The sequence below is a fragment of the Phoenix dactylifera genome, chromosome 8 (assembly GCF_009389715.1).
Source record: "Phoenix dactylifera cultivar Barhee BC4 chromosome 8, palm_55x_up_171113_PBpolish2nd_filt_p, whole genome shotgun sequence".
Lineage (NCBI taxonomy): Eukaryota > Viridiplantae > Streptophyta > Magnoliopsida > Arecales > Arecaceae > Phoenix > Phoenix dactylifera.
Genome location: NC_052399.1, coordinates 12,320,486 through 12,348,260, shown reverse-complemented (window position 1 = coordinate 12,348,260; position 27,775 = coordinate 12,320,486). Strand labels below are relative to the sequence as shown.

At 40.3% G+C, this 27,775-nt stretch overlaps 1 protein-coding gene across 2 annotated transcripts; it reads right to left on the bottom strand.

Moving 5' to 3' along the window:
- Positions 1 to 9,653: 9,653 nt before the first annotated feature.
- Positions 9,654 to 11,436, bottom strand: LOC103721656 (UPF0481 protein At3g47200-like). Of its 2 annotated transcripts, none has more exons than XM_039128949.1 (2): positions 10,651 to 11,436; positions 9,654 to 10,515 (listed from the first exon to the last, which is right to left on the bottom strand). In XM_039128949.1, exons 1-2 carry the CDS (start codon positions 11,355 to 11,357, stop codon positions 9,843 to 9,845), a joined length of 1,380 nt encoding a protein of 459 aa, XP_038984877.1. In that variant the 5' UTR covers positions 11,358 to 11,436; the 3' UTR covers positions 9,654 to 9,842. The 2 variants fall into 2 exon arrangements, with proteins under 2 accessions (XP_038984877.1, XP_038984878.1); XM_039128950.1 differs by having other exon boundaries at positions 9,654 to 10,865; positions 10,951 to 11,435.
- Between the last annotated feature and the right edge of the window lie 16,339 nt (positions 11,437 to 27,775).

The window sequence follows — 27,775 nt, the reverse complement described above, 5'->3', positions numbered from 1 at the left end:
AATATGTTTACGACCATGAAAGCAATGGAACTTTATTGAGTATAAATTTATCATTTAACCAAATATTGATTCTTTTTTGTGCATACCAGGTAACAATATGCCCCGAGGGAGACGATTTAGAGATGTGGAGTTCCAGCATTCTCAGGTGGGATCTACTTCTGAGCAGTCCCAGCAGTCCCAGCAGCCATGTGAGCATCAGCAGCACGAGTCAGGATCTCAGCGCGAGCCTCCTGCTGATTGCCCGGAGGATGAGCTCCGGATCCAGGATAATTCGATTTAAAGTTCATATTTTATGTTCATATTTGTCTTCAACTTTTTAAGACATATTTTATTTAATTTTAATAGATGGACAAGGGACGGTGAGGACGAGACGGGGACCCACTCAAGCAAAGGATGTGTGGAAGCTTCCTTCGGGTGAGAAGATCATCATCCGATGCAACGAATTGGGGCAGCCCATCAATAGAGCTGGAAGTCTACTATCAAGCTTTTTAGGATCGGTTGCACGCAAGGGTCAGCTGTGTCCACTCAACTATACGAAGTGGAATGACATGCTTCCTTCGTATAAGGTTGAGCTTCTTAGACTTATACAGGTAATGAATTGAATTTATTCTTTTTAATTCGACACCTCTTGTATATTAATTTGCTTAGTATCATAATTTTATTTTAGATGTTTAATATTATTATAACATTCTGAATCTTGTTGTAGGGTAAGTTTGTACTCCCTCCAGAGAGCCATGATTGGATGCTAAAGTCCCTCAATCGCAAATGGAAAGAATATAAAGCAAAATTGAAGACGGACTTCAAGCGCGAGGGTATGACAGAGGAGGAGGTTGCTCGTGTGACTCCTCCTAATGTATACCCTCAGCAGTGGAGGGAGCTTGTTCACTACTGGTTTTCTGAAAGAGGACAGGTCATGTATATTGTTTCAATATCTTCTATTATCTTTATTACTAATATAGATTGCAAATATATACATTGAATCATATTATACTGTGTGCTTTTATTTTGGCAGACATATTCTAATATTGGTAGAGCTGCACGAGCATCTCAAGCAGTTCCTCATACTTCAGGCTCGAAGAGTTATGCGAGACGTAGAAATGAATTCGTAAGTTCTTTTGAAACTATTTGAAACTCTACTAACATATAACACGTATCATGATATATAGTTTGCCCATATACTTTCCGTATGTGTAGATAGTAGAGCATAGAAGGGAGCCTGGTGAGGTAGAGTTTTATAAGATGACCCACACTTACCGAGATGGCAGCTTTGTCCGGGACGAGTCGAGAGATATAGTTGTATGTATTATGTATTCATTTTTTATTTTATCATAATTTTTTAATTAATTTTACTTCTTTTAAATTATTAATGTGACTGTTTATTTTTTTGAGAGAGATATAGGAAAGAGCTACAAATCTCATTTCAGAGCGCGTCGGGGAGTCATCATCATCCGACGCGGCCAGTCGCGTCGAGGCTCAGGTCTATGCAGAATTGATGGGCCCAGAACGTTATGGTCGCGTGAGGGGTTACGGTATCGGAGTTACCCCCACTCAGCTGTCTGCAGTGAGCCGATATACCCAAGATGCCAGACAAGGTACTAGCACTGCAGAGGTTTGTAGTTTGAAGACAGAGATGGCACAGATAAAGCAGTCATATGAGACAAGGATAGAGGAGATGAGGCAGAGTCATATGACTGATATGGCGGAGTTGAAGCAAATCCAAGAGTTGAAGATATAATCTTTGCAGGACCAGCTTGACCATATTTCATCCTTTTTGCAGAGATTTGCTCCTCCGGTACATAACTAAATCTATTTGAATATTTTATGTAATTATAATGTATTCTTGTATGAGCGTGATGACTTTCGTATTTTTAGTTTCTAAAATATTTTTTTTTCTTGTAGGTTGATGATACTTCATCTACTCGTAGAGATGATGATGCCGACCCTTGATACATATTGTAGATTGTGTACTTAGGAATTTGACTTGTATGTTTTTAGAATGTTTTTGAAGTACAATGTAATCAAATATGATAATATGAATGTAATCAAAATTCTTGTTTGTGACTCGTATTTTGTTATATATGTGATTCAGTGTATTTGTTTCTATTGTTTTGTAAGAATTTAATGTACACAGAGTATTTAAAAATTATTGTCTTCACCTCCGATGTGCTATGAACTGATGTTTATGTACAATCCTTGATGCAATTTTGTGCTTCTACTGTTCTACTTCATGGCAGAAGTTTGAATGCTTGCTTGTTTGAGATTAACCATATCAGACTACCATTGGACCACGTAGACTTGCTTAATTTAGATATATGATTGTTTCCCTTCTTCGAATTATTATTAACTATAATTGTGTTTCATATTTTTTATGCATGTTAGGATAGTTGATCATTCTCGTTTTTCATCACCAGGAAAATGTGCAAATCGTGCTTTCGACATCTGGCTTGCCACTGCTAACAAGACAGATGAAGGTACTTAGCTTCTAAGGATACAACTTACTGGAAGCATTCTGATACTACAAACTATTAGGGTTAAACAGGCGTTCAAACTGAATAAACAAATATTTCTGATTCAACTTAATTTTGGTGTTTGTAGAGACTGGAACTGAGTGCTGTCTGGGCACTTCTTGCAGCATTTAAAGATCCACTTTCAATTCCTCATAATGGAGCTTTTACAGACTTTGAAGGAGCTTTTGTAAAGGGTGTTGATTCTCTTTCATGGATGGCCAACAACACCAGCAAACTTTTTCCTTTACACAGTGACATGCCTCAGTGTTGGACTTTTTTCAGCACGGCTGCTTATGGAAAAAGGAATAAAGTGCCACAGGTTGACAATTTACTAATCTTTTCTTTTATTTTACAACAATTAATGGCAAGGAAAAATCCATAATCCTGCATTGTTAGTGTTTTGCGAATTTTTGAGAAATTGTAATCCCATGGTAATGTTATAGGTGTTTTCTAATGGAAATTTTCATGTTCATCAGGAGAATATCCCTAAAGTCACAGCAGAAAAAGTAAAGGAGGACTTGCTTAACGATGTAGAATTTGCTCTTGGACTGTCTAAGGGATCACTTCAGTGTCCATTTTATACACGAGTCCAATTATGGTCTGCTTCATTCTTTTCTCACAGTTGTTCATGGAAACTTTATATAAGATTGCTAAGGATTTATTGATATTATATGCTTGGTTCTCTTAGGGGTGCTGCTCTTCCAACCAACACTCCAGGGATTCCTTGTATCTGCGATCCACATGTTGCTGGTCATGATATTGGTCAGTTTCCTGGTTTGAATTCTGAAAAGCAAGTGCTTGAACCTCAGACATGGACGGTCTGATCAAAGAGATACGTTAAGGTCTTCCTCGTCAGTGAAGTCCATAGCCTCTCAGACCATCCAAATTCCATTTTGATCTATGGATGTAACGAAAGGTCAAAAAGCAGATCAAACTATGTCGCCCTGGTGATTTTCACATTAAGAAGTGACAGTAAAATACATTTTCTGTGATACTAAATGATCTGACGAGATATATTGGCTGGCACCTTGAAGTGGCTATCTATGACATTTCAGTAAATCTCTTAAATGTGAGAGAGCGATTGGAATTTAAAGTCTCTCTCTCTCACACACAGATTAACAGATACTCATGACATCCATAAGCTTTGATGGAGAAATGGATAATGATCTTAATAGATGATTTAAAGCGCAGGACGAATGGTTTGACAAATGATAATATGATATTTAACGACGCTTTTAAGCGTCGGCCTAAAACCATAGTAAGCAACCCTTATCGCCGACGCTTATAAGCGTCGGGGTCTGATAAAAGGAACGACGCTTAAAAGCGTCGGGAAAAGCAACAGGAGCGTAAACTGACACGCCTTTAACGACGCTTTTAAGCGTCGGCCTAAAACCACAGTAACCAACCCTTCTCTCCGACGCTTATAAGCGTCGGGGTATGATAAACGGAACGACGCTTAAAAGCGTCGGCATAGACCAACGACGCTTTTTTGACGCGTCGGGTTAAACCCGACCCACGCCCACTTGCCCGACGTCTGACCCACGCTTTGCGAAGCGTGGGCTGGGAATTCGCCGACGCTTATAAGCGTCGGTAGAGACAAAAAAAAGCGTCGGGATTTATTCCTTCTTTTGTAGTGAAAGGGAAGAAGAAAAGAGAAAGGGAGGCGTGGAGAGGAAGAGGAGAGAATTAATTCATAACGTCTTCCATGCTATCCTTTTATAGATTAGGTTTAGGGCTTCTCCTAATCTTATTAGGAGTATGAGACTATAACCCATCCTTGGATTAATGCCAAGTGTCCAATCCTTGTGCTCATAGATGCATGACATGTGTCCACTTAATCAATTGATTAATTTTCTAATCATATTAGGACTCCTAATCTTATTAGGAGAATTAATTGATTTGGGAGCATGCATCCTACGACGCCATATGGACTTTAAAGTCCGCATAGTGTGAACACGACTTAAGTCATATTCATCCTACGACGATATGTGGTCTTTAAAATCCGTATAAACCTTGGTTTAATCAAATTGACCCAATCATGAACCCAAATTAATTTGGGTCGAACCCAATTTGATTTGGCTCATTAAATCCGCCCCATTGCAATAATTGCAATCAATTCCACTTAATTCTACTTCCATTAACTCACTAACACTTAGTGGGTTAATTCAATCACCAATCATATTAATGATTGATTTCTATTATGATTCCAAATCACAATTATGATAGTCTGACTAATTAAATTCTCTATGTGTTTGATCCCGTAGATTCTATTCTGACTGGTAGTGAGACATATTGAGATCTCCATCTCAATATCACTGAAACTCCTTTCAGTGGACTGAAACGATTTCAGTTCTACTCTCAGGGTTCACTGATCACCAAGTGAATACGTTCGAGTCTCACAATCTCCTAGTGACACCTAGCAGTATGTGGTGGCAACCCAGCAGAATGGAATGTATGAACCTCTAGGTGCAGTTAGCGTATGATACAGTCCCTCTATCATGGATCCCGACGTGATGGAGGTTATGGATATCTCGTCAAACCCCATCGTCCGTCATATGTCAAATTTATACGACTTCCAGTTTGAGATATAGAAAACTCTTTTTCCAAAATACCTAGCCAGAAATTTATCGAACTCAGTCTCATAAATCACATAGGATCACTCCTAATCTATCAAGGTCGATAGATCCCATCTAGATGCAACCCTATTCCAAAATGAACCTATTGTAGCCAATCCGCACTACAAGGACTCGAATGGCTAGGACCCAAGTTCACATGCTCGTCAAACTACAGCAACCTCACAGTCAATAGCTGAGGCATCGCAGGTCAAAGAACCAGTCATACAACTGCAGTATAAGTAGTCACTGATGAGTGGATAGATATCCATGTGACTACTATTTTGGTCACGCTCAGTACCTTGTTCTCTAACAAGTACTCGCATAATCACTTCAGTATCTCTACACTGTGGACTCGAGACTCGTCCATCTGACTAAGTGATCTGTGCACTAATCTCAGCGGATCGATCACCATCCCTCATGATGGATCCATCGATCAGGAGTATTTAGAAATTAATCCCTAAAGACACATGCCTCAAATTTTCAACTCCTTGAGAATATGTGTCATCATCTATTAATTTCTTGGACGATTCATGGACACATACAAATATGAATGAAAAACAAATTGCCCAATCTTATTTATTAATAAGTGTCAAATTACAAATTTATGCTCCAGATTACAAATATGCGTCAGCTACGTTGGCTTCTAGGGCATACTTCTAACAGGTCCATCCATCCATTGTGGGCCCGTCCATCCGTTGCAGCCATGTTCATCCTTTATGGGCTTGTTTACCCATTGAGGCCCTATCCAAGAAGAAAAAAAGAAAAAGAAAAAACCCTTTTTGTCTCTCTCTACTTGACTCATGGACCAGATACATTGATTGATCTAGATTGACCCACACCAAATATCTCTTTTCGATTTTAGTCAAACCAGACTGAATGGGCCAAGCTTCTGATTGGACCTAACTAAGTGGATCAAGCCCAAAAGCTCAATTAGCCTTAGATTGTGTATATCTTTCTCTCTCTAAGCAACCCTATGTTCTGACTAGATCTAAACCTTTTCTCTGATAGTCGATCCAAATTATTTGGACCAAGCCTAAGATCAGGATCAGACCAAATTCAGACCCGAGCTGAGATTCTCTCTCCTCTCTTTTTTCTCTCTAAACATGCTCGGGGATCCTAGTGTAAGCCCTGTTCTTTTTATTACTCGGATCTAAGTTGGCCCAGTTTGGAGACCCTGAACCGCCCCGGTACCTGGGTGGTAAATTGACCAATACTTCAGCCCCAGCTAAATTTGGCCATTTTTGATCTTCACCTCTGATTCGTTGAATCCTCATTGCTCGGACCAAACTGATATGGGTGCATCAGACCATAGTATTTAATTGTGACTTCCGAAATTATGTCAAAATTAATAATATTTTAATGATATTAAACAGTTGTATCTGACATGTTTGCTTGAAGTGGGATTTAAAGCGAAGAGAGGTAAGTAACTTAATACTTTAAAGTGCATTTTCCAAAGTACTTGGTAAAATAATTATTAGTGATTAAATTTTGAGATATGTTTTGTACTTAGTAAAATGGATCATGCATGTTAAATATCATTTGAAAATTATATTATATGTTATGAAATCTGAAAAATATGACTGACAAATTATGAAAAATCTATTTTGTATACATGTATGTACTCTCAGCATAACTATAATCTGTTCTGGCCCCGCCAATGAGAATTATTCATTGGCCCTATCGACTTGTATCTGTGAGAAACTAGTTTCGACACCATTGCCACTGGTGATTAGAATAGTGGTTTTTGGATACTGTTGTCACCGGTGATTAGAAAAGTGGTTTTTGGATACCGTTGTCACCAGTGATTAGAATAGTGGTTTTTGGATACCGTTGCCACCGATGGTTAACAATAGTGGTTTTTGGCACTTTGTGTGACCCATGTTACTGGGTTACGTGGCCATAGTCTATTGATGTTGGGATTCTGGTACTAGAATTTTTGTAAAAATGATAATAAGTTTTGAAAAGAAAAATATGTTATTTGTAATTTATTTTTCAGTTATTATTTTATGTTTTGATTAAATATCTGGTATGCTTTAACCCCACTCTAGAGTATTATGTTGCTTACTAGGCTAGTAGAGCTCATTATCATATTTTTCTATTTTTTTGATCCGGATGCATAGATGCATGATCGCTCGGGACTTGGGAGTGTGCTAGATTTCGAAGATTCTGCTTAATTATTGAAATTTTAGTTAAGACTACTTAGAGAATTTAATTTATGTTATTAGTTAGTACATGTTATATTTGAACTTTGTAAGTTTGATTTGAATAAATTATTGATTAAATAAAATTTTAAGATTTATTATTATTGTTTTGATATGATCAGCTATCTTGCATACCTGTACGGTCCACCGTGCAGGCGTGCGGCGTGTCTGTTGCACTCCGGGCTCAGGGCATGACAACATCTGAGATCCCCCGTCCAAGAGTCGCTCATCCTCATGCAAAGATAACCTAATAATGTGCCTCATCTAACACGTACGTAGTCACATCAAACTCTCAAAATAATAAACTCTTTTGGGCAAGCCCTTATTCCTCTATTTTACCTTCAAAAAACAAAAAAAAGGCTTCCCAGCTAAGTGGCTGAGATGGATATATGCTTGCTTATTTTCTGCTCCTTTTTCTATTCTCACTAATAGTGTGCCCACTGATTGTTTCGTGGGAGGGGCACCACCCGGTGTCCTAATATTTTTATCCTTTGTTCACAGGTCCCAACTGAGTTTCTGAATACTAAAGTGAGAATAAATTGGCCTTGCAACTAGCTTGTTATTCGTGTCGGGATCAAGCCCAATGCAGTGTCAAGGATCATCAGTATCGGGATTTTAAAGGAAATACTGGCAGCGAGGCCACTACTTGGATGTTTGGGGTAAGCTCTAGGCTTTCAAAGTTGCTCCAAGGATCTGCACTTGGCTTTCGAATTCTCATTGGGTCCGTACACAGCTGCTATCTCCGTCGTGTGAGCTTATTTCCCGATAACATGTGCCCACTATGCAATAGCAAGCTGAAACTTGCGATCATGTTGTTTACAATTGTCGCCCACATTGCCATCCAATCAAAAAGAAAGGGGAACTCTTTAACCCGTCCAACTTGAATATCTTTAAAAAATAATAGAAGAAAATATAAAATTACGAAAGTACGGCTTAAATTTCATTTTCTTTCATTGATGATTTATGTACTATAAACTAAGGTACACAGCTCCTATTTATAATAGTAGTGAGGTCCTCTCTTCCATAATTCATATTGGATTCTTTTTCTAGCTTGAATAGGATTAGGTGCCCATAAATAAATATGACTAGTAGAAATAACTTGAAAAAAAATAAATTCTATGAGAGAAAGATCTCGATTTCTACATCAATCTATTTTGTCGCTCTGCCAAATTTATCATGAATTGGGAGAGAAAATTCGATCAAATTATTTTCCAAAATTTCTTTTTTCGATTTGACTGCCTGTTTTAAGGGCCAAAGGATGAAATTTCGACCTGATACAACCTTCTAGAGGGTTGGCTCTAAATTGTAGAGCTCGAAAAGTTATCTAATTTCAAAATAAAGAACATCTTAATCAGACATTATATGACTACGTTATGATCTCTGGAATTTTGACGCATGATGTCTTTCTGATATAGTAGATTTTGCTCCTAAATCCTATCTAGCTCTACTCGTAGTGATCAAAGTAGTCTACATTGAGTTTAGTGATCTTTTTAGATATCCGTAGCTGCCAAAATAATTTATATCAAGTCTGGTGATCCTTCTGGATTATTACCCCTCTCTTTTTTCTTTTTTTTTTTTTTTTTTTTCTGATGATTGGTTACTGGGAGGACTGATATTTACTAAAGTTTATAATTACCTCAGTTTGTCTTACTTTAAAGCAACATATGCCATATAGGTTTATTTAACATGATGCCTAGGTTCTCTGCCACTGCCAGTGCAGCAACTTAAAAAAAATGGATAATACCTGCTACTCTTCACCATCGTCCATTCCGACGCGCTCCCTAGAAGTCAAGCCGTTTGTGGTTGAAGGTGTGATTTCAGCTGGCCTTGCCTTCCCCTTCATCTCACTGTAGCTATTGCCTAGTGATTGAATGTGGTGTAGAGGCCAGACAGGGTTATATCGCATGTTGATTAGCACACCGATGCTTGTCTTCCGACATCTGTTGATGATTGTCTTGTAGAGCTTAAAGATAAATTGTACTTACGTTTTTCTGATTCTATTTACACCCGAAACAGTTGAGTTGTAGGTTTACTAGCAACCAAAAAGAAAAAAAGACAAAGTAGTGTATCAAAAGCAAAAAAAAGAAAAAAATAATTGAAATGTAATTGATGCGGTCATCATACTAAACGAACTAGTCTTTTTATTTGATTTGGGCCGCCTCTTCTCTATGATTCCTATGCGTAGCGTCAGAGATTTACTTATTATATGCTTCTGTCCACTTCTCTTACGTTTCATCTTGTACGGTCGCATGCATCTCGAGTGAACGAGGCCATAGCCTTCCATGTTTTGTTGTAATTTGGTAAGAAAAGAAAAGAAAGGAAATTCTCTCTTTTGAGAAATAGGGATGGGTTGCTCACCCAATTTATTGAAATAACGAAAAGTACAAGCACAAAGTCTTGTAAGATTACAATCGAAGACTACCAAGCTTTTACACAGACGACGCATCACACCATGCATATTCCAAAACAAAACAACAGAAGAAGAACTTAAACATTAACGCTGAAGCATCCTTAAAGAATTAACGGAAGAAAGCATGAATAGCTTGGATGGTAGCGAGCAAAAGGCCGTAAGCAGCGGCAAGTAGTGCAATAAATGACCATGGATTGCTGAAATAGTTTCGGACAAAGTATGCACGCCACTGATTGCACTTGGAACCATGGTACTCGTTCACATCACGAAATAATTTTCTAAGGTAGTTCGTATCTTGTGCATAGTGGACTTCATTGCAAAGGCGGCTAAAAAAATGTTTTGCATCTTTGTCAACGGTCAAGCTGTTGATGAGAATTCCATTCAGATGTAGCAACCTTGTATCCTTCTCGGTGTTGATCAGGAAATTCATGAAGGCAGCATAAACTGTTATGTGGCATTCCGTGTCTGCGTAACACTGTTCAAAGGCAATAAGGTTTCGAAACAAGCTGACACTGTAATCATGTACCTTTATTTGGGGGATTTCCATCACTCCATCGTAGAACTTTACGTCCAAGAAGCTGAGGAAGCCTCTTGCGTTCTCCCTCTTCTTAAACTTGATTCCAGCCTCTCGGAGCTCTGTCGCACTAGGGATCCACTGTGGCGATTGTGGCTGGGGAGTTGGCTTGCAATCTTGTGGGCATGGGAGAACAGATAAGTAAATCAAATGGAGCAAATGGTGAACATCTTTCACCGGGATATAGAATTTAGGTTGTTCCTTTTTTCTGCAGGGATCAAGAATACTGAACAAATTGATTGCACAGTCCACAAGATTGATATTGTCGTTGGGCTTAAGTAAGTCATATAAGCTCTGGATGACGAAGAAAGGGATCTGATTTTGAAGCAATAGCAGATCATACCTCACCAAGTTCCAGATCCACAATCTGCCGACAACTTGCCTTGCATCGTCATCATCAACTTCTGTTTTTTCAGCAGCATGCCTTTGCAGGAGCCGAAGGAGGAAGCAGCCGTCCAGCATCAGCATCAGTGTAAACGCCTTGGATGTTAAGGAAGGAAACGCCTCTGAATAACTGCTCCGAACGCATACTTCCAGTTCCTTCATCTTCGTCAGACACTTTTGAAGCAAAAGTGTATTTAACATTAAATTTCCTTGGTCATGATCATCATGTTTGGACATTAATTTGTACACGCATACCCACTTATAATTTTGCATGGATTTCAGATGTTGTTGACATCTGCTTTCGTAGAAGAAGGGGCCGATGCAGACGGCTTTCGGCTTGTAGTCTTCTTCATGGAATGAATAGATTTCAGTTGGCACTCGATAAATGGTGCTGCGTTTTTTTTCGCCCTGGTAGATTTCGTTGCTCTTCAAGACCGCTCCTTGGATTTCTTCCAAGACAGCATCCTCGATTTTTATTTCTCCGTTGATATGGCAACTGCCTTGCCTAGTTTTCTGCTCATCGATCCACCGCCTAACTCGATGAATCTCCGGAGGTGTCTCTTCTACAGCTATAATTGGAACCCAAGTCTGAGACGGTTCCACGAAGCAAGACATTTTCTTGTGATGTGCTCCGCACCTGCCACTACCAAGAAAATTTATTCTCATTCAAATCATTGATCAGATTGAGAAAACCGGAAAAAAAGAGAGTCTTTGGCACGTTGAAAGCAGTTTCCTCTGCTCTATATGTAATAAACCCAGCTAAACTGTGTCGGTCCTCCCCCTCCCCCTATTATTGGCGTGCCGACATCGGGAATCCCATCTGTCTAATCCGACAAATAACTAAAGTCACATGGTCAGATAAAAGAGAGTAAGTATGGGCGTAACGTTCATGTGAAAAAAAGTTAAGGGGGTAAACTTCGAGATCTCCGTTGATATGGCAACTGCCTTGCCTAGTTTTCTGCTCGTTGATCCACCGCTTAACTCGATCTATCTCCGGAGGTGTGTTTTCTACAACTGAAATTTCAGACTGAATCGGAGGCGGTTCCACGAAGCAAGACATTTTCTTGTGATGTGCTCCGCACCTGCCACTACCAAGAAAATTTATTCTCATTCAAATCATTGATCAGATTGAGAAAACCGGGAAAAAAAAGAGTCTTTGGCACGTTCAAAGCAGTTTCGTCTGCTCTATGATGTAATAAACCCAGCTAAACTGTGTCGGTCCTCCCCCTCCCCCTATTTTTGGCTTGCCGACATCGGGAATCCATCTGTCTAATCCGACAAATAACTAAAGTCATATGGTCAAATAAAAGAGGGTAAGTAGGTGCGTAACGTTCATGTGAAAAAAAGTTAAGGGGGTAAACTTCGAGATCTCAGATAAAAAATTAAAAGCAAAAAAAAAAAAAAAAGAAATCTTTCGGCAGCGACAGTCTCGGGTCGCATGAGCGACAGTCTCGGGTCGCATGGTTAGATGTGGGTCAGAGAAATAAAATTTTTTTCCATGCTAGCTCACAAAACAAAATCCCATCTTAACATCAAAGATAGCAAGGTAAGTAGTTTTGTCATGCCCCGAGCCCGGAGCTCGATAGACGCAATGTAATATCTGGCCCAAAATGGGCCGATTGGGCCAAAGCCGGCAGGCTCAACCGGCTTCAGCCCATGGCTGAAAGAGACCGAGACAGGGGATCATGATCGCGATCCCCTGGTCTTCTTTCTCGGGGTAACGAAGGCGAGGTGGGAGCGCTGATGCTGCAACCTCTTGAGTGGTCGCGGATCCTGCTCAATCGCCGTGTGCATCGTGGCGATGAACGAGCCACGATGCATCTTCCTCTTTCCTCCAGGGCTAAGGCTTCCTGCAGTTGGTGCCGCCGGAGAGAGAAGCTGCAACTTCGTCCCGGAGCTAGGTAAACCCTTGATCTCTTTCTCTCTTCATCATTTATGCCCTATTTAGCTTAGATCTAGTTTAGCTACGAGATTAAATAATAATAATAATAATAATAAAGAAAGTGAGATGAAGAGGGGGAGGCCGCGGCCGCGGCCGCCGCGGGGGCAGCCGGCGCCGCTGGCCTCAGGTCGGCCCTCTCTCGAGCCCCGGCAAGGGGTTGTCCCTTGCTCTAATCACGGGAGAAGAAGGGAAGGGAGAAGAGAAGAACAAAGAGGAAGAAAAGAAGGGAAGAAGAAGGAGGAGGAGAGAAAGGGAATTACTACCCCTTAGGCATGGGATTTATCTCTCCAAGAAGATGTGCCCCAACATATTTGAAGAGATTCAACATATGAGCAAGATCCCTTATGCTTCGACTGTAGGGAGCCTCATGAATGCCATGCTATGTATACGACCTGATATAGCACATGCTGCGAGTGTGTTGCCCAAAGAGACAACCCAAGAGGGGGGTGAATTGGATTTGGATTAATTCTCGACCAATTAAAAACTTGATTAGTAAATAATTAAATCTAATGCAAGCAAGTTAAGTAAGCTTCTTGATGAGGAGATTGGAAGAGACAAATAGCCAATGCAAACACAAGGAGATTTTATAGTGGTTCGGAGCCAACCCTTACTCCTACGTCCACTCTCCAAGCTTTACTTGGAAGTTCACTATAATCCCTTGAATTACAGCTAGTTGTTTTACAAGTTCACAATCCAACTTGTTGTTTTCGCGAGATCACAACGAACTCGGTCAGATTTTACAGGCTCACCGACTAGAACCACCCGATTATTTTTCCGGGATCACAATCAAACCCTTACACCGTTGGTTTTAACTTCGGCTCACCAACTAACCTTACAACCCTTGATTCAATCCCCTGATTAAATCAAGTAAGAAAAGTAGTTTTTGAGATTTCACAGAGAAAGCTTCTAAACAAGCAGATGTGAAAACAATAAATGCAAAATAAAGGTTAGAAGCCCTCAAACAGAATTTGGAATGGAAAGTAGGGACTTCTCGATTTCTGGGTCTCCTCTAGAAAGTACTGAAAATTTGAGGACAGTAGAAGAGCCTTGAAAGCGAAGAAAGTACTTGTCGGATGGAGTTGAATGCACCTCTTCCTTCTTTTGCTTGTATTTACTCTTGAGAACTCTTGGTAGGTGGAAATACCCTTTTACTTGAATGGAATAGCTCTCTTGTTGTCTACTACTATTTTCTCTGGCTATTTAAACAGTCCCTTTTGAAAAATAGCCGTTAGACACTGATTTATGGCCGTTCTGCACAGTCTGCACCTCCTGACAATGTATTCGTTGGGGTTGGAGTCGACTCGCTCGATCTGGAGTCGACTCGGCTGTTGCTGGAGTCGACTCATGTTTTACTGGAGACGACTCGCCCACTGTTCAGGATTTGAATTAAAGTGACGTTCCAACCTGGAGTCGACTCAGGCCAACCCTGGAGTCGACTCGCCAAGATCTAGAGATGACTCGGCATTTTGGAGACTGCTCGTTCTTAGGATTCCAAAGATCTATTTTTCTACATTTCTCTCTCGAGTCGACTCGGATTCTCTTGGAGTCGACTCGGCTCTCAGAGCCCGAAAAACCGATTCTCTGTCTGTTGATCTGAGCTGCCTCAGAGTCGACTCGCACTTTGTTGGGGTCGACTCGGCTGACTTGGGGTCGACTCTCGAATTCTCGGAGTCGACTCGTTCACAGGATCACTGAGTTTGGTTTTCTGCCTTTTAGTCTGCTTTCCTCTGAGAGTCGACTCTGGCATGTTTAGGAGTCGACTCGCCAAACGTTGGAGTCGACTCGCATCCTTCTGGAGTCGACTCGGTAACAGGGTCTAGAAAACACTTCTCTGTCTTTCTGTCTGTTACTCCTTGGAGTCGACTCGGAACCGTTGGGAGTCGACTCGGCAAGCATCGGAGTCGACTCGAAATCTTCGGAGTCGACTCAGTGACAGGGTCTGAAATTCATCTTTCTATCCTTCTGTCTGTTCTCAGTCGGAGTCGACTCGTAGTGTACCGGAGTCGACTCGAGCTTGTGCCAGAACCTCTGAAATACTTAGAGTCGACTCGCAATCTTCCGGAGTTGACTCGAACTTCAGACTTTGGCTTAATTGAGCTCAACACTTAGCCAAATAACTTTGAACCAAGGCTCGATGCTCTTAAAGATAAATGCACATATATTCGCCTGAAACACTAGATTAAATTCATTGGTACAACATGAAATATACTCAAATGCTTTGAGCTCATCAATATCAAATAGGGGTATAATCAATCACTCCACAATCTTCTCCTTTTTGATGATGACAAAACATTGAGTATTTATAAAGTGAATTACTCAACCAAGAGGTGATTTATAGTAAAGTTTTGAAATGAATTCAAATGTCTAGTCATTTAATTTATCCAAAATTGAAAGGTATGAAACAGTAAATCCTGAAATTAAAGCTCCCCCTTTCATTTGGAATTATATAAGCCTTCAGATCATGCAATCAATTGTTTGGCTTATATGTGATTAATGAATTTGCTTTCTTAAGATTTTAGATTCTCCCCCTCAACATGTGCATTCAATTTTGTTTAAATTTTCTGAATTTACTTTAAATGTTTTGAAACTTTTGAGCTTAAATTCTTACTTTCAGAAGAAAAATCTGACAATTTGTTCTTGAGTATGATTCAACTAATCTCCGAATATCCCTTGAATAGATTTTGGAGATTACTCCTTGAGGAGCCCCAACAGAGAGATAATGAGCCTCGAGGTATTGAATCCACTAAGAACAAATTACATTTTGCTTTAAGAATTTTTTTTTTAGTGATTCCCTTTACATTTCAATTCATCATATTTTCTCCCCCTTTTTGTCATCATAGCAAAAAGGCACAAAACACAGAAAAAGATAAGAAGTCAAATTGCACAGTTTTGAAAGAAAATTTCTATTCATTGTATTAAAGTCAAATTGAGTACAAATGTGAATACATATCAGAAAAGTCCTCAAGGAACTGTACATCATAAAATCAAAAATACACTAGGGTCGTCTAGTAGTGGAGGATGTGGCTCCCGTACTCAATCTAGAGTGTCGCATGACCAAGCTTATTCCCTCAGATACATTCCCTAGTTGTTCGATGATCTCCGAGATGGCCTTAGATTGTATCTCAGTGAGCTGGGTCACACTCTCCTAAATAGTGTCAAGCTTGAACTTTAAGGCATTTGCAAGCCTTTCCGCTCCTTGACTCTGACTACCCAGCTCTTCTCTGATGCTATCTCGCATCTTCCTCGTGTCATCTTTTATGTCGCTAAGGCTCTAGTATTGACCTTGGACTAGGCTCCTTATATTGTACATTTCCTCCTTAAGGTCTGCTATCATCTTGGACACTGCTGCTGTGGAGGGAACGACGTCAGTGGAGGAAGCACTAAGTGGACCTCGCAGCTCTCTCAATATATCATCTCTCAGCTCCCTCACTATCTCCTGTCTCATCTTTCGGAGCTGCTCAGTGCTGATCCGAACTTCTAGAGGTTGCTGAGGTGGTGGAGCTGTAGATGGTCCAACTGAAGTAGATGGAAATGAGGGACCAAAAGTGGATGAAAAAGTGGGAGGAGCTGTGTAGTGGTCCTGGTCATGGTCAGGGCTAGGTGAATGGTGAGTAGTGAGGTTAGATGGTGTGGATGAAGATGTTTTCCTAACCCAGACATCCTCTACTTTATGGAAGCCCATTCTGTGGAGAGTCCCCTCACCCATATGATCAGTGAACCTAAGGAAGCATGTGGGTTCTCTCTCAAGGATAGGGACCTCTAACTCCCTAAAGATGAGTGTGAAGAGCATGCCATATGGGAGACTCAACCTAGGTTTATCTAGGGGTTCACAGATATATTTGTAGATGAGTTTAGGGAAGTTGATGGGAGTGTCTTGGAGAATATGGAATATCAACGCTAGGTCTCTCTCAGATATGAAGTCAAATCTACCAGTCTTGGGAAAAAGAGTCCTAGAAATGATACTTAGGAGAAGCCGCATTTCAGCTGAAAGTTGATTTGCAAACACCTCCTCTATAAAAAATTGAGGTGGGCTCCCTAAGATGGCCGTAAGGGCCTCAGTCCTATCATGGGGATGAGTGGGAAAAATTTCCTCTCGGGAGAGATGGAGGATTCGAGCAATGAAGTCCTCCGAGATGAAAATAGGCACACCCTCTACGGTCCCCTGGATACCACCGCTACCTCGTGCGACAGTGCCATAAAATTTCCTAACTAACCCTAGGTAGGTAGGGAGGTCTAGTGAATAGAAGAACTCTAAGCCCTGAGCCCTAAGACGATGCCCTAAGGTAAACCCTTCCCGGGAGAGGAAGTCAAAGTTAACTTACCTCCCGGTAGAGACTACCTTCCCGGCGCAGGAACGTGAGGGAATCGACCTCGGCGGAGAATAAACCGGAGAGGATGCCCTCACGGGTTCATTCCGCGTATTGGACCGTCGCTCGGCACCGCTCGACGCAAGAGGTCTCTTCCGGCGAGTGACAACGGATTTTCTAGGCATTTTGACCTGAAAACCGAAGGAAGGACAAGAAAAATGGAAGAAAACTCGAGGAAAAGAACCTAAAATGGGTCGAAGATGAGATCGGAGACGACTCTAGAATTTTGGAACAGTGGCGGCCGAAAATAGAAATGAAGAATAAACGTTTCGATTAGGGTTAAAAATCGGATTTCCGACCTCGAGTCGACTCTAGTAAGGCGCGAGTCGACTCGACCGCGAGTGGACTCCTAAAATGCGCGAGTCGACTCGAACTCTGGTACATAACCAAAAACTCAGTTAATTTCGTGCCAATAGTGAGAGATATGGAAATATTTATGACTTAAGGACTGATTTGATAACCATAGACAAGAAATACTATGTCTAACATAAGCTAATCATCAAAATCAATGAATTAGAGGGGAGTATCACAAGAATGGATCAATCACTCCTAACCCTCTTCTAAGAATACAAAATCGATATTCACTCAAGGATTTTGTGAAGATATCAGCAAGTTAATCATCAGTGCAAACAAATTCAAGCATCACATCACCATTTAACACATGATCTCTTATGAAGTAATGTCTTATCTCAATATGTTTAGTTCTTGAGTGTTGAATTAGATTTTTAGTTAGATTTATGGCACTTGTATTATCACAATTTATGGAAATCTTATTTTGTTTAATGCCATAATCTTCAAGTTGTTGCTTGATCTACAAAATTTGAGCACAACAACTTCCGGCAGCAATATATTTGGCTTCAGCCGTAGATAGTGCAACCGAGTTTTGTTTCTTGCTAAACCATGAAATTAGGTTTAAAATTGATAAGATCCGCTGGTGCTTTTTCTGTCAAGTTTACAACTAGCGAAGTCTGAATCAGTGTACCCTATTAAGTTTATGCTTGATTCTTTAGAGTACCATAGACCTATGTTTTTTGTTCTTATGAGATATTTAAAAATTCTCTTAACTGCAATTAGGTGTGATTCCTTAGGATTAGATTGATATCTAGCATACATGCATACACTAAACATGATATCAGGTCTACTTGCTATAAGATATAATAAAGACCCTATCATACCTTTATACAGCCTTTGATCAACTGATTTACCTGATTCATCTTTATCTAGTTTGCATGATGAGCTCATGGGAGTGCCAATTGACTTGTTTCCATCCATATCAAACTTCTTTAGCATTTCCTTGATGTATTTAGCTTGATTGAAGAAAATCCCTTCCTTGGATTGTTTGATTTGAAGTCCGAGGAAGTAGTTCAATTCTTCCATCATGCTCATCTCAAATTCACTCTGCATTAATTCAGCAAAGTCTTCGCAAAGGCGATTGTTAGTAGCATCGAAAATAATATCATCTACATAAATCTGCACTACTAATATATTTTTATTTTTCTTTTTCAAAAATAGAGTTGTATCAATATTTTCTCTAAAAAATTCATGGTCTAATAGAAATTTGCTAAGTCTTTCATACCATGCTCTAGGGGCTTGTTTTAGATCATAAAGTGCTTTATTTAGTTTATAAACATGATTGGGGTATTGATGATTCTCAAAACCAGGAGGTTGTTCTACATAAACCTCCTCATTAATATACTGATTCAAAAAGGTACTTTTTACATTCATTTGGAATAATTTGAAATGTTTATTACATGCAAATGCTAGTAACAATCTAATTACCTCAAGTCTAGCTACAGGAGCAAAAGTCTCATTAAAATCTATACCTTTGTGGAGTGATTGATTAAAACCCTATTTGATTTTGATGAGCTCAAAGCATTTGAGTATATCTCTTGTTTACTAATGAATTCAATTAAGTGTTTCAGTGAAAATCTTGTCTAAGTGTCTCTAGACTTGGTTCATAATATTTTGGATAAGTTAAGAAGTCAGCTTGAACCAAAGTCTGAGACTCGAGTCGACTCCAGAGTATCACGAGTCGACTCCAAGCGTATCAAGTTCACTGGCACGAGCTCGAGTCGACTCCGGATCAGTACGAGTCGACTCCGACTGAGAACAGACAGACGAACAGAAAGCATCAAGTCAAAACCTGTCAGCGAGTCGACTCCTGAACTGCGCGAGTCGACTCCGATGTTCACCGAGTCGACTCCAGGGTAGTATGAGTCGACTCCTAGGAGTCACAGGCAGAAAAGTCAGAGAGCAGTTTTCGGGTCTGAGATTCGAGTCGACTCCAGTGGAACGCGAGTCGACTCCGATGGTTGGCAAGTCGACTCCAAAGAAAGTGAGAGTCGACTCTCAGAGGAACACAAGGAAAAAGTCAGAGAACGTTTTTCAGACTCTGAGATTCGAGTCGACTCCCGCAATACGCGAGTCGACTCCTAGACACCGCGACCCCAAAGAAGACAGAAGACCAATCTGCTGTGTCTGAGAGCCGAGTCGACTCCTAGAAAGCTCGAGTCGACTCCAAGGCAGCGGTACACCAAAAGGGCAGAAGACTTAGTTTCGGAAACTGAGAGCCGAGTCGACTCCGGGGAAGTTCGAGTCGACTCCAAGACTGGACGAGCCAAAAGACAGAAGATCGAGAGTTCGGGCTCTGAGCGCCGAGTCGACTCCCAGGACAGTCGAGTCGACTCGAGTTGGTCAAGTTGAAAATTGGCTCCGTGGACTTCATGGGATGAGCCGACTCCGAAAATGCCAAGTCAGCTCCAGAAGTTGGCGAGTCGACTCCGGGTCAAGACGAGTCGACTCCCAGTCGAAGAGGCTACTTTAATTCAAATCCGAAACAGTTGCCGAGTCGACTCCAGAAAAACATGAGTCGACTCCCGCTACAGCCGAGTCGACTCCTGATCGCGCGAGTCGACTCCAACCCACCAACGGACATATTGTCAGGCTGTGCAGAGTGTGCAGAACGGGCAGAAAAAAGGTCTCTAACGGCTAGTTTCCGTGGGGGTTGGTTTAAATAGCCACAGAGGACTGTAGCAAAGTAGAGAACAACTATTCCACTCAAAGTAATCAAGCATTCAATCTCTGCAACCTGTTCTTCAACGAAAAGAGGAAAGAGCGGCATTAACTCCATCCAACTTCCTCTTTCCAGCAATTAAAGAAGCCTCCTCCTGCATTCAAGTCGACCACACATTCAAGAGGAGACCCGAAGTTCGAGAAGCCCCACTCAACTCCAACTCAAACGTGTTTGAGGGCTTCTAACTTTTCTTCTGTTTATATTGTTATTTATCTGCTTTTTGAGAAGCTGTGTTTTCTGTTTGTACCTTTTATTTTCACCTAGTCTTTACTTGGTTCAATCGGAGGATTGAATCAAGGGTATTGAGGTTGGTTGGTGAGCCGAGTGTAAAACCAATGTGTGTAAGGGTTCGATTGTGATCCCGGGAAAACAATCGGGGCGGTTCTAGTCGGTGAGCCAGGAAAAACCGACCGAGTTCGTTGTGAGCTCGTAAAACAACAAGTTTGGTTGTGAGCTTGGAAAACAACCGGCTGTAATCCAAGGGGTTATAGTGAATTTCCAAGTGAGACTTGGGGAGTGGACGTAGGAGCAAGGGTTAGCTCCGAACCACTATAAAACTTGGTGTTTGTGATTGATTGTCTCTCTTTCTCTTACTCTCATATCACTTACAGCACATAGCAATTAATTAAACAACTTGCAATAGTTTTAATTAGTCATCTACAACGTTTTAAATAGCTAAATTATTTTAAAACCCAATTCACCCCCCCTCTTGGGTTGTCTATCTGGGCAACAAGTGGTATCAGAGCCTAAACTCTTCCAGCCAAGAGTAAAAGATCGAAATGACAACCCCATTTGGATCTTCCCACATTGAGGGTCAGTCCACCCAAAGACCCCCATTCTTTAATGGATCCGACTACTCATATTGGAAGGCTAGGATGAGAATATTCATCCAAGCCCAAGACTATGAGATGTGGACCATTGTAGTAAATGGGCCATACATCCCATCCATATATGTAGAGGGTGTCACGGTACCCAAACTAGAAAAGGATTGGGATGAACATGACATAAGAAAGGCACAACTAAATTCTAAAGCTATGAATGTGCTTTATTGTGCCTTAGATAGAAATAAATTCAATAGGGTCTCTACTTGCAATTCTGCAAAAGAGATTTGGGACAGACTTGAAGTGACCCATGAGGGCACGAATCAAGTCAAAGAATCCAAAATAAATATATTGGTTCATAAGTATGAATTATTTAAAATGGATTCTAATGAAACAATCACATGCATGTTCACTAGGTTTACTGACATTGTCAATGGCCTAAAAAGCCTTGGCAAGAACTATACTAACAGTGAGCTTGTTAGAAAAATTCTTCGCTGTCTACCAAGGTCATGGGAAGCCAAGGTGACGGCAATCCAAGAAGCTAAAGACTTGAACAAGCTTCCACTTGAAGAGCTCCTTGGATCCCTAATGACTCACAAGCTCACAATGAAGCAGCACAGCGAAGAAGAGTCCTCCCATAAGAAAAAGGTAATAGCTCTTAAATCTACATCATCTAATAAAGACTTGTCTTGCAGCAGCAGTAGTGAAGAAGAAGAGCTTGAGGGAGATGATGGTGAGGCTCTTCTTGTGCGCAAATTCAGAAAATTCATCAACCACAAGAAGTCCTATCATCAAAGGAGAGGCCCCTCAAATTCCTACCGCAAGGACAAAGGTAAGGAAAGGAAAAATGAGGGGATTGGGTGTTACGAGTGCAAGAAGCCGGGTCACATAAGAGCTGAGTGCCCTTTACTGAAGAAGGGGAGTAAGTACAAGAAGAAGAAGGCTCTTGTCACAACACTATCCGACTCCGACTCATCATCCTCTTCATCGGATGAGGAACAAGAGGAAAAGGCCAATTTCTGCTTCATGGCCAATGAAAATGAGGTAACGTCCGAATCGCCTTTAGATTTTACTTTTGATGAGCTTTATGATGCTTTTAATGAACTAATGATTGAATATAAGGCTATAAATGCTAAAAACAAAGAACTAAAAGTAACTAACCAAACTTATATCCGTAAGTATGATTCATTAGTTAAGGATAAAGATGTTCTTATCAAAGAAAATTTAGAACTTAAGACAAGCAATCAACTCTTAACTCAAAAGACTAATACCTTGAGTAAAGATAATGAAAAATTAACTAAGAAAATTTCAGGACTTAAAAACAATAAACAAAACTTAAACGAGAATCTCATAAAAGATTTAAACATTCTAAAAACCGAAAAACAAACTCTAACTAAAGAACTTGAAAAGTACAAACCTTTGGTAGAAAAGTTTACATATAGTTCTGAAAAATTGAACATGATACTAAATAGTCAACGAGCAGTATTTAATAGAGCGGGTTTAGGGTATAAACCAAAAAATAAACAAAAACTTCTTAGTAACTTCTTTGTTAAAGCTGGAGAAAGCAAAACTAAGAAAGTAATCTGCTTTTGTTGTGGAACTGTAGGACATAAGGCAAATGTATGTGACTATAGGAAAGAGAAAACTAAAAGAAAAATTAAAAGGGTATGGGTTCCAAAAGGAACCAATATGACTAACCATGAAGGACCCAAGAAAACTTGGGTACCTAAGATTATATGATCTGCTTGTGTAGGAGTGTCTTGCAGCCAAGGTCAACAAAAATTGCTGGTACTTGGATAGTGGCTGCTCAAGACACATGACGGGTGACAAGGATCAATTTTTCACCCTTGAAGCTAAGAAGGGAGGTGCTGTGACTTTTGGAGACAACAACCAAGGTCACATCATTGGTATTGGTAAAGTTCAAATTACCCCTTCTACTTTTATTGATAATGTTAGATATGTTGATGGTCTTAAGCATAACCTATTAAGCATTAGTCAATTATGTGATAAAGGGTATGATGTTATGTTTAAACCATCACTATGCATTATAACAAATCCAAATGACAATAGTTTAGTTTTTAAAGGAATTAGACGTGGGAATGTGTATGTTGTAGACCTTGAAGATCTTGCCAAACATAACCAATGTTTAGTTGTTAATGAAACTAAGGATAATGATGCTAGTTGGTTATGGCACCGTAAGTTAGGTCATGCAAGCATGGACACAATAACTAAACTAGTTAAAAGAGATTCCGTGATAGGTTTGCCAAAATTAAAATTTGAAAAGAATAAAATATGTGAAGCATGTCAATTTGGCAAACAATCTAGAAACTCATTTAAATCTATAAAATGTGTCTCTACCTCTAGACCTCTAGAATTATTACACATGGACCTATTCGGACCAACTAGAACAACAAGCCTAGGTGGAAATAAATATGGTCTAGTTATTGTAGATGATTATTCTAGGTACACATGGGTCATGTTCCTAGCACATAAGGATCAAGCATTTTCTGTTTTTAAGAAATTCCATAAAGAAGTAACCAATGCTAGAGATACCTCAGTAATAGCTATTAGAAGTGACCATGGTACCGAATTCGAAAATCAGTCATTTGATGAGTTTTGTAGTAAAAAGGGGATAACCCATAATTTTTCTGCACCTAGGACACCACAACAAAATGGAGTTGTGGAAAGGAAAAATAGAACTCTAGAGGAAATGGCTAGAACTATGTTATGTGAAAGTAACCTCCCTAAGTACTTTTGGGGAGAAGCCATTAATACTTCTTGTCATATATTAAATAGAGTTTTATTAAGACCCATTATAAAGAAAACACCTTATGAACTTTGGAAAAATAGAAAACCAAAAGTTAATTACTTTCATGTTTTTGGATGTAGGTGTTTTGTTCATAATAATGGGAAAGATAATCTAGGTAAATTTGACTCTAAATCTGATGAGGGCATATTCTTAGGTTACTCCACAACTAGTAAAGCCTATAGAGTCTTTAATAAAAGAACCCTAGTTATAGAAGAATCCATACATGTTGTGTTTGATGATTCTAGTGATTTTTTCTCTAGTAAGAAAGGTAATTTTGATGATGATGCTGAAATTCTTGAAGAAAAGATAAATGAGATGACATTACAAGATGACAATCAAAAATTGATTGAAGATGCATCATCAAGCCAAGAGGCTATTGTGGATCATGGGCTAATTAAAGCTTGGAGGTATGCTCACGGGCATCCTAAGGAACTAATTCTAGATGATCCATCTCAACCGGTTAGGACTAGAGCATCTGGTGGGGACACCAATGAGCCAGCATCACTTTGGCTTGACTGTTAGTCCACATTTCTTGTGTCGTCCAGTTTTTATTTTATTTTATTTTTTTTTATTTCTCTAGTGATTTATTTAAGTCAAGTTCGTGTCAGTTCCAATCCAATTCAAGTCCAGTTCAAGTAATGCTGAGTCAAGTCAATAATAAATAGTATTGAGTCCATGTCATAATAAAGTCTACATTCAAAAGAACCATCCCAAAGCTCCAGCCGGTTCACTCATCAAAGCACCAGCCGGTTCACTCATCAAAGCACCAGCCGGTTCACTCATCAAGCACCAGCCGGTTCAGCTCCCCTGTTTTGTTCCAAAGCACCGTACTCATCTTCTCCCCAGCCGGTTCCAAGGGGTTTCTTCCCAACCGAATGAAGCTCCAAGTCTTCTTCCCAGCCACGTCTTCAAAGAAGCCTCAACCGATGGATTTTCAGAAGGGATCATCCAAGCCTCCATCAGCTGACTTCCCGTGGCTCATCTTCCTCCCGAAGCGGCAAGAGACGGTTCGGTTTCTGCATACCTGTTCCGCATCAGATTCACTCCCAGTTTCAGCCAAAGAAGATGAAGAGATGGGAAAACCGACGGAAACCCATCAGGTTCCAACGCCTTCCAGCCGTTCTTTGAAGCCCAAGAGGCATCCCTGTTTCAAGGAAATATCAGCCGGTTGCCATGAGATCTTCATCGCTGCCGTTACTCATCCAAGAAGAAGCCATCCCGATCCATTTCAATGTCTTGTTCCCCATCACGAGTCTTCCCAGCTTCCACGATTCCTTGGAACATTTATCTTCCCATCGATACATCAATGTAACAGCTGGTTTTTGGATCCATTTATTTCAGCAATATCATGTAAATGGGTTGCCCTGCCTATAAAAGGGGTTTATCTCGTTATGTAAGGGGATGAAGAAAATGAATGAAAAAAGAAGAGAGGCTGTTTGATGAATTGCCTGAAAGAAGTTTGGTGTCCAATCCCAAGATCCTATTTTCCTCCCTTCTCTAAAGTCCTTCTCTTCTAAGTGAACGCGGCATTCCCTCACTTCCACAACTTCCTCTAGCGCAGGCGGCGCTCCTCATCCGGCTTCCCATTCCCTCTTCCGGACTTCATCCCGATCCGACGAATCTTCGTCCGGATTATTTATCCTTTGAATAGATTATTGTGTTTTGTTTTCCCAAACATCCTGCTACCTCAACTAACCCAGGACTTCTGTTCCAGATCTTGTCGGTTTCCTCCATCCGTCTCAACGAAGGGCGACCCGTCAGCGAATCAGGACCCTGGACTTGCCTCCCTCTTCCAGGATTTTTTTCTCGAGCATCGTGTCCGTGTGATCCTTCCACTAAAATTCTGAGTAAGTCGTTATTGGATTCAGTTTAAGTTCCCAAATTTTTATGCTTAACAGCAGGAAATAAAAGTAGAACAAAGTGCCCTAATTATGTGTTGATTTCCTAATCAACAACGATCCTTCTTTAAAATTTGTTAAAGGAACTGGTTCAATTGTCGGTAGTTTCTTACAGTAGATTCGATTTTAATATAATCATCTGATAGCTGTTAGATTTGAGTTGGCTAATAGTTTATGAATTGGGTTGCTGAAATCTAATTATATATAAGAAAAAAAAAAAAAGAAATTTAGATTGCATGCATTGATCCTGTTCCACATCAATTTGGTATCAGAGCCAGGTTCTAAAAAAAAAAAAAAAAATTAGGGCACCATTTTCATGCATTAATGCAGAACTTAGGATTACTAGGCACCAATTTTAATCTTTTCGCATCCTTTTCTGAGTATAGTTTATTTGGGCATCAACATTAAGATTAAAAGTTTTTTTTTAGCTAGTTTGTTTGATCAACTATGCAAATGCAATTTAATGACATGACATAAAATGATAAAAAAAAAAAATTCTTGATTGTTGCATATGAGCATTTGCATAAAATAATCTAAGGGCTGAACCCATTAACAAGATAAGGTCGGGATTTCATCACTCGTCCCTAGCCCAAAATCATCCCCGTGCATAAAATCCTAAGCCTAATTAAAATCAATTAGACGTTGGCCCCTAAGGATAATCGAGCTCAATAGGACGAAGACCACTGAAAGTTGCACCAATTTCGCGCTATGATCCCGGTCGATGTCTAGGCAAGCTTTGTCCCTTTAAGTGATTAAAGGGAGACAGTCTCTGTTCGAGGAAAGTGGGTTTTAAGTGGGACCTTTGCTACATGCAACGTGACCCCTCCACTTACCTGGGAGCTTACCTGGTCGACTAGGTTATTAGACCGGATTGGAGGCTTAAGTGTACTCTTCAACCCAGTTAGGAGCTGTCTAGAATTTTTAGGAAAACCTTAGAAATTGTTGGGTGATGCATGTTTTTGTTTTATTGTATTAGGGTGTTTGTGTAAAAAAACAAAAAAAATAATAATAAAAAAAAAAACAAATTTCTAAGTCCAGTCGTGACTACCCAAACTCTATGACTACCAGATCCGGAACTAGTTATCAACCAGACGAGCCTGAGTCCAGTCGTGGGATGGACCCTGACATCAGCTCAATCCTTAGAGAAATTAATGAGAAGCTAGGAAGGTTATGTACCCGAGTCGATGCCTTAGAAGAATACCAAGATAGGGGTAGTCCTTCCCTAGCCAATAACCCAAGAGAAAGAATTGATCACCCACTCTTTGATCGGAACCACCAACATGTCATGACTATCCCAGGAATAGGCAAAACTTTGACAGAAATCTCAATCGTCCACTAGATGACTATCCCAGAGAAAGGCCCCATCACAATGAAAGAGGTCGTGATCCTATAAATCAACCTCTTAATGATCACCGTGACATCGATGACCGTATACTTCGAAGTGTCAGGGTTGAGGCACCCAGTTTCGTAGGCCGCATGGATCCTCATGAGTATCTTGACTGGGAGTCAGATATGAATCATTATTTCGAATGGTACGACATGTCTGAAGAGCGTAAAATTCGATTTGCAAAAATGAGGCTTCTCGGTCAAGCCAAATATTATTGGCAGAATGTGGAACGTCTAATTTTACATAGGAGACAGGAACCCATCCGAACCTGGGATGAAATGAAGGATAAACTCAGGGAGAAATACCTACCTACTTCCTATCAACAACGCCTCCTTGATCAATGGCAGACCTTGACCCAGGGAAACAAATCAGTCACTGACTACATCGCCAAGTTTGATGAGTATCTCATGCGATGTCATGTCAATGAGGATCCCTCTATCACCCTTTCCCGATTTCGTGCCGGGTTAAGAAATGACATCCAACGAGAGCTTTTCATGCGAGAGGTCTATAGTCTAGAGCAGGCATATCAATTAGCTCAGGATTATGAGAGATTCCAAAGAATGCCAATCACTCGACCCAGTGAACCTAGAACTTCGAGTATACTAGGTCCTAGACCCGAACCACACCAAGTCCCCAGAACTAATCCAAATCCAACCTCAACCACTAGACCTCCATTAGTTGCTCCTCCACCCAGGAAAGAAGACCGAGGCAAAGGCACCCTGAATGAAGGACGTAGGGAGGGTAGCTCAAGGGGTAGATGTTTCAACTGTCATGGAATTGGACATTT

What these genes read in the sequence shown, in the direction of transcription:
- LOC103721656 (XM_039128949.1), bottom strand. Translation starts at nt 11,357, where the DNA reads ATGAGAATAAATTTTCTTGGTAGTGGCAGGTGCGGAGCACATCACAAG. An exon ending in TGGATCTGGAACTTGGTGAG is followed by an intron (nt 10,516 to 10,650) that starts GTATGATCTGCT and finishes TGATCCCTGCAG; the next exon opens with AAAAAAGGAACAACCTAAAT.